The 11,182-nt window shown below is 42.2% G+C and overlaps 1 protein-coding gene across 1 annotated transcript; it reads left to right on the top strand.

The window, feature by feature from the left end:
• Window positions 1–855: 855 nt before the first annotated feature.
• LOC128453762 (filensin) lies at window positions 856–9,200 on the top strand. Its single transcript, XM_053436841.1, has 8 exons — window positions 856–1,229; window positions 2,279–2,339; window positions 2,776–2,871; window positions 4,458–4,550; window positions 6,392–6,505; window positions 7,187–7,407; window positions 7,911–8,002; window positions 8,230–9,200. Exons 1-8 carry the CDS (start codon window positions 856–858, stop codon window positions 9,198–9,200), a joined length of 2,022 nt encoding a protein of 673 aa, XP_053292816.1.
• Window positions 9,201–11,182: the final 1,982 nt, after the last annotated feature.

Here is an 11,182-nt window from a genome sequence, read left to right as displayed (position 1 = left end):
ACAAAAGAGTATCTTTGCCTCTGAGACATTTTCCCAACATTGCAACTCACTTTGCATTTTGAAAATTGGCTTTTTGATTGTTTCTGCTTAAACAAACAACATAATGTGTAGAGATAGGGAATTGAAACTTTTTCTCAAATATTTATTTTTTTCAGTCCATTCTTATCTTTTTGTTTGGAATGTTTTTTTCATTCTATTTTGGCAACAGATAAAACTGAAACGATAATTGAACATCCCTGTTTTGCGTAACCATGCATCTGCTCAACTGGGCCTGACTGCTAATCACCAATAAGGAACATGTTTCTGTAATGCAGGTGTTTGATGAAATGCTTTTGAGGTTATGAGCCAAAATACAACCAGCTTCCACCTTTTAGCACAGCTCCGTGTGTCAACACTGAGCCACTTACATCAGGAATAGTTTTCCAGTCCAAACAATTCAAACACTGCACAAAATTTTCTCTCTGTCCAGTGCTGGGCCACCATCCAATCTGCTATATCAAACAGGGATCCAGAAAGCAGCTGACTAAGAACCAAAATAATGGTGCATGACCACCCAGTGTTTTCGCGGTTCAGTCAATTGTTTGCATTTGTGGTTCTGCTTTGTCATCAACAGCACGGCTTTTCTAAGCCACAAAAGAAACAATGCTCCCTGGAAGGTCCCAGGCTCGCAGCGTGCGTGGCCACAGCCAGGGGGAGGTTTTGGGGGCTATTTCGCCGCCAGCCAGGGCTGTGCAGCGTTTAGTCTAGCATGAGACAGCCAAGGGTGACCATCCGAGTTTTCACACAATAAAGGTGCTGCAGGGGACCAAGCACTCCAGGGATACCATCTGCCCAGAGGGAGAGAAGCGTACCACCATGTTCAAGATCAGCTACCTGCGCGAAGTGCGCAAGGAGAAGTACGAGAGCTCAGATGTCTTCACTGAGGAGCCCGAGGACTCTGAGTCCTCTGCAGGTATCTCAGCCATCCAGGGCTGGGAGAGCCTCCAGGAGCTCAACAGCCGCTTTGCCCGGTACATCAACAGGGCGCGAGTCCTGGAGCAGCGCAACGCCGTGTTCCGCAAGCAGCTGGAGACGCTGCAGCGAATGGAAGAGGCAAGCGGCCTGGAGGAGGCCTTCACAGAGCAGACTGATGTCAACAGGCAGCGGATCCGAGAGCTGTCATCCGACCGGGCCAAGCTGGACAGAGAGCTGAGGGACGCCTGCCGCATGATGGATGATTTCACCAGCAAGTAAGAGAGTGGGCGCTGGTTAGTGTATCAGTGTGTCAAAGGTCAACTTTTTAAATTCAGAGATCCAGTGAAAGTATTAAAGTGAAGATGTTGATTGTAAAATTACAGAAGTGATTCATTTCAGGGACTATAGGAAATTTTGAAGAAATAGATTTACATTTTCAGGATGTTAAAGTTGTCATTACATTCTTATATCCTTCTATTGTTATAATAAGGTGGTTAATTAAGAAAAGTCTTCATAAATTTATCACAGTCTTCATTAAGCAATATTAAAGATGCTAAACAAAAGTTAATTAAATGGGCATGTTGACAAATGTACCTAGTTTGAAATAAATTTCCCCAAATTCTATTTAACAACTTCATCCATTTCTGCCAACCAGTGGCGGAGCATGTGATCTTGTTTGAGGTGCTTTTGTCAATCAGCATTTGAACTGACAACATTTCAGAAACACATCACTCTGGATAATCCACTGAGCATATTGTGTTTACATGAGGATTATTTGTTCCATTGAAAACGGTTCACAACAAGGTTTAGGAATCACCCACAACAAACAGTTTTCAAAGCCGTAAACAAATCCCATTCTGCTCCAGTGTATTTAATTTGGTCGGACAATTCCCCCAAAACCTCGTTAGGGGAAGAATCTGCATGGTCATTCACCATTAGAGAAAGAGATATAAAGTGTTTGTGATTAATGTGGAGCAACGAATGTAATTACAAGTCCATACAAACATGTCTGAAGTCAGATAAGCTTCACTACTGCAAGATTGAAGAGCTAAGAAACCCACTGACCCACCGTGGTTGTATCAGCTGGTGAAGAGAGACGACTTTCATCGTGTGTAGTTGTGATTTATGGCTATGACACGTAACAGGCCTTTGTTAATCAGTGTTCTGTCAATGTGAGTACACAACATTAACTCCCAATTGGTCTGAGAAAAACCCAGCCCAACTGTTGTGTGTGTGTGAGCAGCTGATTAGGCCCCGTGCACTTAGGGTTCATCGTTAGCTTGTGTTCGTACAGTGATTCTAATCAAGATGTTTTATGTTTCAGATATAGAAACGAGTGTGATTACCAAGAGCAGCTACGTGGCACTCTGGAACAGCTAAACAAGGTAATGTGTGGATGAAATTCAGTTCAATGACGTCAACGGGAAGAAATAACAGCATTTCAATAACACTGCATGAGAGCGTTTCCACAAACGTGTGAAACGAGACAGCAGAATGATTATGGAGCATGCTGATTGAAGAAAGATAGTAACTATGCACAAAGAGAATGTATTTTCGATATAAGTGCTGAAAAAAAGAAAAGTTAAGCTGATTTTAAATTGCCCGTATAATACTGGGTTTTATTTTTTTCGAAGCTGTGAGGCTGCATTGTGTCGTTTCAGTTCATTTTTGGGGCTTTTGTTGAACACATTACGCTTCACAATGTAGATTTTTCCTTGGTTCCCTTTTGTTGGTCTTCTCTTCTCTTCTCTTCTCTTCTCTTCTCTTCTCTTCTCTCCTCTCCTCTCCTCTCCTCTCCTCTCCTCTCCTCTCCTCTCACAGGAGGCTGACAGTTCGCTGCTGAGAAACCTGGAGTACCAGATCCAATCACAGTTCCTGCAGGATGACATCAACTCCACCAGAGATCGACACAAGAAGGTCAGTGACCTCGAAAGGTTAATAAACAATATACTCTTGTGCCATGGTGCACGAAAACCCTGCTCCTTCACATGACATATAATCCTGCAATAAAGATTTTTGATTTGTCCCACCACTTTAAAAGCTCCTGTGAACTGGCAGTAGTCTGAGGTCAGGATGTGAAGATGTGGAAGTATTAAATAAAACAACTCAAAATTAATCATCAATTTAAATCCAAGTAGAAACGGAATCTTTCTTCGAATGAATATTGCATTTTATATTTGTTGGTTATGTTTCTATGACTGGACATACATTTCAATTACACAATCTATGTGGTTGCATGCGCCCACAGACAAACTCTGTGTCCTAGAAATTATTTGTTTACCACTCATTTGTTTCGCCAAATGCATTTTAAGGGAAAACAAAACAGTTCACTGGGAAATGTACAGATATTTCTGAAATCCTTTTTTGATTGTCAGTAATAAAAGTCAGTGCAGAGTCTTGTGGACAGGAAACTATATCTGTTGATGCAAATGACAGAAGCATACAGGAGTGACAGTGGGCAATTGCCTTGATGGTGAAATGTTGGCGTCCTCTATCAATTGATACTGGGCCAGTTAGAGCCACTCTCTGACAAACGACTTTAAGGATTGCTTATTAAAGCAGATACTGTAATATTCTTCTTCTTTGTTTGATTTATTGCCGTGTTGGGTTATCACTATGTCTTCTTCTTCTCTAGCTCTGTTTGTCTTCCATCACCTATTGTAATATCTCCGTTGTTTTTTAAAGGCAAAATGTTGTGTGTGGGTTTCTCAGTAAGGCTATCACCCACAGTCTTGTGTTTTCTTTCTATCTCTTTATCGTGTGATTGGAGCACTGCCAACTGCGAACACCCCGTCTCTTCAAACTACGACAAACGAAACCTCGACACGGGCGCCCAAGGAGGTGTTGTTTCGTTGATGGCGCTTGAGCAACAGTTAACCTATCGTGACATGAGTGGGGAAAGGATTGCAGAGACATAGAAACACTGGTTTCTGTCAGATGACAAACATATCATGGGTAGAAAATGCTTGAAGGTGCAGCAAGAAAGGCCGAGATGAAAAGAAAACTGTTATCGTCCCATAAAAAAAGCCAACAGAAATAACGTTCAGACTTTCGTGCTGTGAAATTTCCTGTTTCAGTTTCACCCAAGGCTGCTTTTCATTATGAATAAATCTGTGGCAATATTGAGATAGCATATCAAAAGGGCACCACTGTTACTATATTAAGGTTAGAAAGAAAAGAGAGTCATCTCTCATGACTGTTGGCCCTGCTCCCCTGAGATTTGAAGTATTCTTGTGGAAAGAGGGAATATATTTTTGCACCTTATTATTGAGCCTCCCATTGTGCAGGTACCAGTTTAAATAGATAACATGATATTCGGTTTGAAGAAATGCGGGCACCATTTCTAAATATATTTCAGATAAATTAAAACCTTTTTCCTCTGCGAGACGTGCATTGTCAGTAAGCAGGAGGTATTTGAGACAATGAAATACACAGGGGATGTTCTTTCTTTTGCAAAGTAGCGCACTGTGTGTTTAATCTCCATGTGATCTCCCCCAACACAGAACCTCGCAGAGATCCAGACCTACGTAAACATTCTGCAGCAAATCAACCAGACACTTCCCCTCGTTCCCAATGTGTCAGTGGGCATCTCTGAGGTGAGGTCACTAACGCTGTCTCTGTGCGTGTGTGTGTGTGTGTGTGTGTGTGTGTGTGTGTGTGTGTGTGTTGCTGTCTCCAGGCAAGAAGATGGTGTTTGCATGTGTGTCAGCCCTGGCTTTGTGTGTTAGGTTTGATGAGGTTACAGACTAGTGGATCCAGTTGGTTACCCGAGCCTGGATGTCTGTGTATTTTGCGTACGTGCCTCTCTCAGTGTGTGTGTGTGTTTGTGTTTGTGTGTACATGTGAATAGCACAGACACTCAAACAAACAGTCGCTGGGACACGTGGATAGGCCCGCAGTTCCAGAGTGTCATGACAAATAATGAAGGAAGTGCCAGGGAGAACTGCCGTGCCTGCTAATTCTGGGAGGAAGCGTGCCACTGTGATTTGTGTTTGTGTAGCAGATTGGATAGTTGTGCTTGATTCAATGTCAGTGGGCAGAAACAAAGAGCCACCGCTTGTGACTGCAATGCTGGGCAACCCCTGAAATAATAGGGAATGAACATAACAAATGGCAGATCTCTTTAATTCTGAATTATACAATAATGCTATGGCCTTTACAGTCTGATATACATGAACAACTATGATAGACATCAGACAAATACGTTCAGACACGATGTTCTCCCTCATTATTTAACACCAATAATATTATTTTTAGGGGAAAGTAGTTAGGTTGCAACTTATATATATTTGTACTTCAGTCTGACTTCAGTGACTCACCAGAGAAATATGAAACAAAGCATAAAATATTGCACAAAGTATTGCAAAACGTTCCTCATCAAATATTTAGTTTTAATCCATCTCTGAGCTAAAATGACTCCATAAGTATATGAATTTGCATTTGCAAGTATAACTCAATAGAATAGCTATCTTAAAGTTTAGGAAGCATGAATGCATTCAAATGTGAAAGCTTAGTTCAGTTTGAGGAAGTTCGTTTGAGGTTAAATCATTTATTTCCCAGTGTAGCAGCCGTGAGCTTTTTAGATTATTAAAAGCTGTAGGCTGAGGGTGAGACTGACCAATGAAAAAACAAGACCATTGATTATCTGCAAGACCTCCACTTAAGAGACCACCGTTCGCCTCCTGTGTGAAAATAGGAATCAACTTTGTTTCACGGCCATTAGCACGTGTTCATTACTGTAATAGAGAACATGACAAAGTTTAAGGAACCTTAGGGAAGTGACTATTTTGGCCCAGATTGTGTTGTTTTCCTAAATATAACCAACTGCATACATTATGTTTATGCATTTTAGCAAAACCATGACTGTTCCGTGTCCGTGACCTTCCATGTATTTAGTATTGTCACCATGACAGATAAGGTCTGGTACACTTGTTTGGTTTGTACCTGATGGTAGAGACAGATGTCATTTAAGTTTGAGGAATTGCTGATGACGGATCCAAAATGTGGACAAACAACAGATTGTCTTGATAAAACATTTTTGAAAAACATGTTCAACTTTTTTAACTGAAATGATTAGATATTGATAAAGTTAGGAACTATCACGTACAATAGTCAACATCAATCCAATGTACCAAGTGAAGCTCTAAGGACACATCCGTCCAAATCAGCATCATTAATTCACCTTCTGGGATAGAAAACACTCAGTAGGTTCACTTTTAAAGTACACAAACACAAAAAATCACCACAGCACAGGACACAATTGTTCTGATGCCATTAAAACTCAGAAATCAATCAGTGAAGCTTTTAGGACTGAGATTTCAGACGCAGACTAGACTGCCAGCTGCGTTAGAGTGTTGTGCCGTGTAGCCCTCATGCCCTTTATAGACACCCGGCACGTCCCTGCATGTTCTCATTGATTTGTGCTCGACCTGTGAAGGAGCAGGAGAAGCTGCTGTCCCAGAGGAAGGTTCCGGGGCTGCAGAGCCAGCTGGAGGAATATAAGAGCGCCCTCTGTCAGCTACAGGCTCAGAAGCATCGCCTGCAGACTGAGGTGGGTCACAATGTTCACCATGACAACAACAGAGTGTGTGCAGATTAATTGTTATTGCTTGTTTTATAGGCTATTAAATTTGTCTCTGACGGGCCAAATTGACAATAACTCAATATAAACTGTTTTCAATTTTGGTAACAAGAACATTACAAATGAAATCAGGGTGCCCTCCAGCAGTCCAAAATGAAAAGATAATAATTTGCTGTGATTGAAGGAAGGGAAAACCACGAGTACTTATTGGCAGTAGTGGTGTGTGTTAGTATCCAAAACTAACTCGTAAAATATAATTGATTTATTAATTAAAATAGGCCTCCTCTCTTGTGCTAATAGCTTAATACTAGAGGCTGAAGAAACACCACTAGATGTCAGCCATGACCATTTTATGACAGGATAGTAACGTTTCCTCACCAGAAGTAGAACACTGCTTCAATTTAGTGTAATCGAATGCAGCACAATCAGATTTAGTTTCTCTTCTGCATTGATTCATTATGATTCTCAGTCAATCCTTCATCTGTATGGACAATGTGATTCATTAAACCACATTCAGATGCTGATCAATCTTCTTCTTCTCTTACTTTCTTTAGCAACACGCACTAAACGCATTATTAATGATATCATTTTCTGTCTTTGGTTATCGATCAGGATTTCATAATGAACTTTTGCCTCTGTCTCTTTGCTCAGACTTCCATGTTGGATCAAACCATCAAAAACACACAGGAGAGCTACGACGACGAGATCCAGATGTACAACGAGCAAATCGAGTCTCTGCGCAAGGAGATCGAGGAAGCCGAGAGGTCCCTGGAGAAGTTCACCAGCGAATGCCGCCACCTGTCCATGTACCAGACGTCTCTTGAGAACGAGCTGGAGAGGTACAAGAGGATCATCGAGAATGAGGATAACAGGTGGGCTAACTGTGGCTGGATGCTGACACACACACACACACACACACACACACACACACACACACACACACACACACACACACACACACACACACACACACACACACAGACAGAGAGAGAGGGAGAGACAGCGAAAGACTTTGAACAGGACGTTCCGGTGTCCCGAAAAGTGCCTCTCTGACCTAGTACAGAGGTTGGGTCATCTTGCTAATGGCATAGACATTACTGTAACTAGGTTCATGTAAGGTGCAGAATCAGACAGCAGATGGTGCTGTGTGAAAGCAAATGTTTCCCTCCACTGCACTAGCAAAACAAAACCAGAGTGGGGTCTTTCTCATGTCAGATTAGTTGCATCACATCCAATTATCGACACCAGATTAGATAAATTTCCTGTTTACTCCTTTTTTTTGACGATCGTGAATTATGGATTTCCTTACCCGGTTTCTCGTTGCTTGCTTCATGGAGGTTGAATTGGTGACATTGCACTGCTCTTTTCCCTGCAGGTTGAATTCAGCGATAATTGGCACTCCCATTACCCTGTTCACCACTAATTACCGCTACACTCACACACCGACTGCATCAAGCAGGGGGAGAGGTAAGCGCACCATGAGCACATCACAGCTGCTTTCAATTCAGAATCACTACTGGGTGCAACAATCAGCTGCCATTCCCAGAGACAAGCACTGTATGATTTTTTGTAGAGGGACGTTAACAAATCATGAATCAAAGTGTCTTTATTGTCTTTAGTGTGACAGTACATGCAGGTTTTTGTGTTTTCTTAGCAGTTCTAGGTCGTTAATGTTTGACCTAATTTTTTTCAAGATATCACTCAGGCTATCCAAGACATCACCAGCGTCAAGCCCCGGCAGAAGTTCCTGGCCAAGAAGGTCATGAAGAAGAGAGAGCTGTGCCAGAAAGATGTGATAGACAGTGGCCATGAGGACATAAATGTGGGAGCCCCTGGGGAGGCTCCAGAAGTAGAGGAAGTGCAGGAGGAGAGGGTGAAGAGACAAGAGCAGAGGCCTGTTCTCACTGGTGCGTCTCCACAGGATGTCCCAGACGGAGCTCAGATCAGCAAAGCCTTTGACACCCTTTGTAACATTGTCAGAGACAGACTGAGGAAGTATAAGAAGCCTGAGCCAATCGCTGACTTCTACACCAAGGGTCGGTACGTCCTGGTCACCGGCGACGGCAGTTACTCAGATCCCTGCTTTTACACGTCCACACCATCAGCCGGCCACATCTATGTCACCATCCGAGATGGAATGGTGCCTCCCTATGAGCCTTATGGACCCATAATACCCACTCCCCCCCTGCCACCTCCTCAGCCCACTCCAGACCCCATGCCTATCGGCCCCAACTTGCCTGTAAATCCAGGAGGAAAGGATGACAATAAGGGTGGAAAAGGTAAAGACAATGGAGGTAAAGGTAAGCATAAGGGCGGAGAGCCTCACCCTAACCCTAAAGATCCAAGCCCGGCCCCTCCACCCTCTGGCCCAGGGTCCAAAGATCCCACCCCAGCTGCTGATCACTTCAAGAAAAGCAGGGATGACAACGGCCCAAGTGGACCCACTCCAAAGCCTGCACCTCGTGGTGCCAGTACTAGCTCCAGCTCCAGTTCCAGCACTAGCACCAGCTCCGGCACCTACACCCCAGACGCCCTGAGCTATGAGAAGGTGGAGGTGATGGAGTCTGTGGAAAAGTACTCCAACGACCGCAAGATCAAAGACTATGAGGAGACTTCCATGGTGGTGGAGACCATGATCGAGAAGTCCAGCAAGAAGAAACATTGAAGCCCAACATGAAGACTCAGTAAACTCCGACAGGGTCCTACAGGGTCCGGGAAGATAAAATGATTGGTATCAGACAACATAAATACCACTGCTCCTCAAAACTGCTGTAATAAGACCAGTGTTTTGGTCTCTAAGCGAGACCACCTACACATTCCTGCTCTGATATTCAATGCTCTTCCATTTGCTTGCAGTCTCTGGTCTTGCGTCCAGAATACGTTTGGCTGGTTCCATAGGTGCTGCTGTTGTTCGACTTAATAACCATTGCTCATGCTCATGAGTCCTTTACTGTCTGAAAACTTGGGAAAATGAAAAAAAAATCTCAATGCCACCAATGTAAATTCAAAGAAAAACTAATTAAAAAAAAGAAGTTGTACCACCCTTCTGAACTGTCTTAGAATTTCCCCTTTGAACTCATTTGTTCAATTGGATGCCACTGCCTGCCCTCAGCACAATTTTGCTGTGTAATAATTTGCTTTGATATATTTATCAATAAATAAGATTCAAACATCAAAATACCTTGTCCAGTTTGTTGTTGATAATGTGCAGCAATCACCTCACACACTTACATGATAGGTCAAATATCCTCCTAATGTATGTGCATGTGAGGACAAAGAAATCTGTGTATTACAGTGTAATAATCATTCATTGGATAAGAATGCACCACATTCTTCCCTTTTATAGTATCCATTTGGGTTATAAATTCTTTCAATCTCAATGTACCGCAGCATCCACAGGGATCTCATACATTTTTGATGTGATCTTAAGTAGTTCACAATGTCCTTTTGTAATTTAAATAATCCAACCTCTCTCCAGAACAGAGAATAATCAATAGGAAAAGGGTTGGCGAGAGAAATACGTAAAGATAATCTCAGAAATGAAAGACGGCACGAGATTTGATAGAAAGCTATTAATTTCTAACCTTCTTAAACTACAGTAAGCTGTTTCAAACAAAATAGGTTTTAGTATTAAAATGTCTAAAGACAAAGAAAATAGAGACTGTAAAGACAAAACAAAGCGAAAAGTATTATGATCAAGTTGTGACAGTCTGGTATATGTAGAGATTGAGATAATGGTTGAGAACATGTTTATTCACCCTGTGACAGTGGCATTAGTCGAGTTTCTTCAATTGTCTTCATGTTCCGTCAAAGTGGCACGTTGGTGAAGTGGTTAGCACCTCAAGCGGGGCCGTTGGAAGGTTTGGGATTCAACCATTCCCGGGTGAACCTCGTCTCTCACCCAATGTCAGATGGGATTGACTCCAGCCTCTCCTGGACCAGGTAGAGATAATGAATTGGTGGATGTCCAATAAATCATGTGGCCCATGGTTTTTTCCCTGCTTTTGCCATTAAGAAATGTTCTTCTCCTACTTTGGTCTTATTTTATTACATTCTTACAAATTTTCGGTCAGATGGGAAACAAGTTAACTTCTTAATGTGACATATTATTACTTTATAAACTGATCTCGCAAACAGTTGCACTTCAAGAGACACAAAGCAACACTAGCATTCATTCAGAGTTATGTTTTTAACTTCACTTTTAAGTATTTTAATGTGTTAAGCAGCTAGTCCCTATTTCTCGTCATTCTGTGTTTTGGGAACTTTTTCATTGAAAACAGGCTCCTCACCCCTGGAAATGATGCTAATGTGAGGAATACGAGTGAGCTGGTGACGCTGTGACTCATAAAGCTACAACACCGAAAGGCTAAAACATAGAGGCCGAAGAGTGGGAAGAGAAGAAGAAGAAGAATATGCTAATAATGAGATTTGTGTTACACGTTGCAGGTATTTACTGATCACCGCCATTTTAAACAAATGAGATCACGGTTGGACTCCATAATGTGATATTGCAAGAGGTCATGTTGCTACACATTTTGAGTAGCCATCATTTCTCTCTCTACACAGATTGATAATCAATATGTGGCTGAAAATGTAAATGAGTGAGGACTACTTTGGTATGGGCTACAGGGACCTTTCACCTTTCAT

This window comes from Pleuronectes platessa, chromosome 12 (assembly GCF_947347685.1).
Source record: "Pleuronectes platessa chromosome 12, fPlePla1.1, whole genome shotgun sequence".
NCBI lineage: Eukaryota > Metazoa > Chordata > Actinopteri > Pleuronectiformes > Pleuronectidae > Pleuronectes > Pleuronectes platessa.
Note: the sequence above shows the minus strand (reverse complement) of the source record. Positions and strands in the feature narration are given on the sequence as shown.

Bases quoted from the DNA above. Each gene is read 5' to 3' on its own strand.
- LOC128453762 (XM_053436841.1), top strand. From the start codon at position 856: ATGTTCAAGATCAGCTACCTGCGCGAAGTGCGCAAGGAGAAGTACGAG. The intron at 6,506-7,186 runs GTGGGTCACAAT...CTCTTTGCTCAG, and splicing joins AGCATCGCCTGCAGACTGAG to ACTTCCATGTTGGATCAAAC. The intron at 8,003-8,229 runs GTAAGCGCACCA...ATTTTTTTCAAG, and splicing joins TGCATCAAGCAGGGGGAGAG to ATATCACTCAGGCTATCCAA.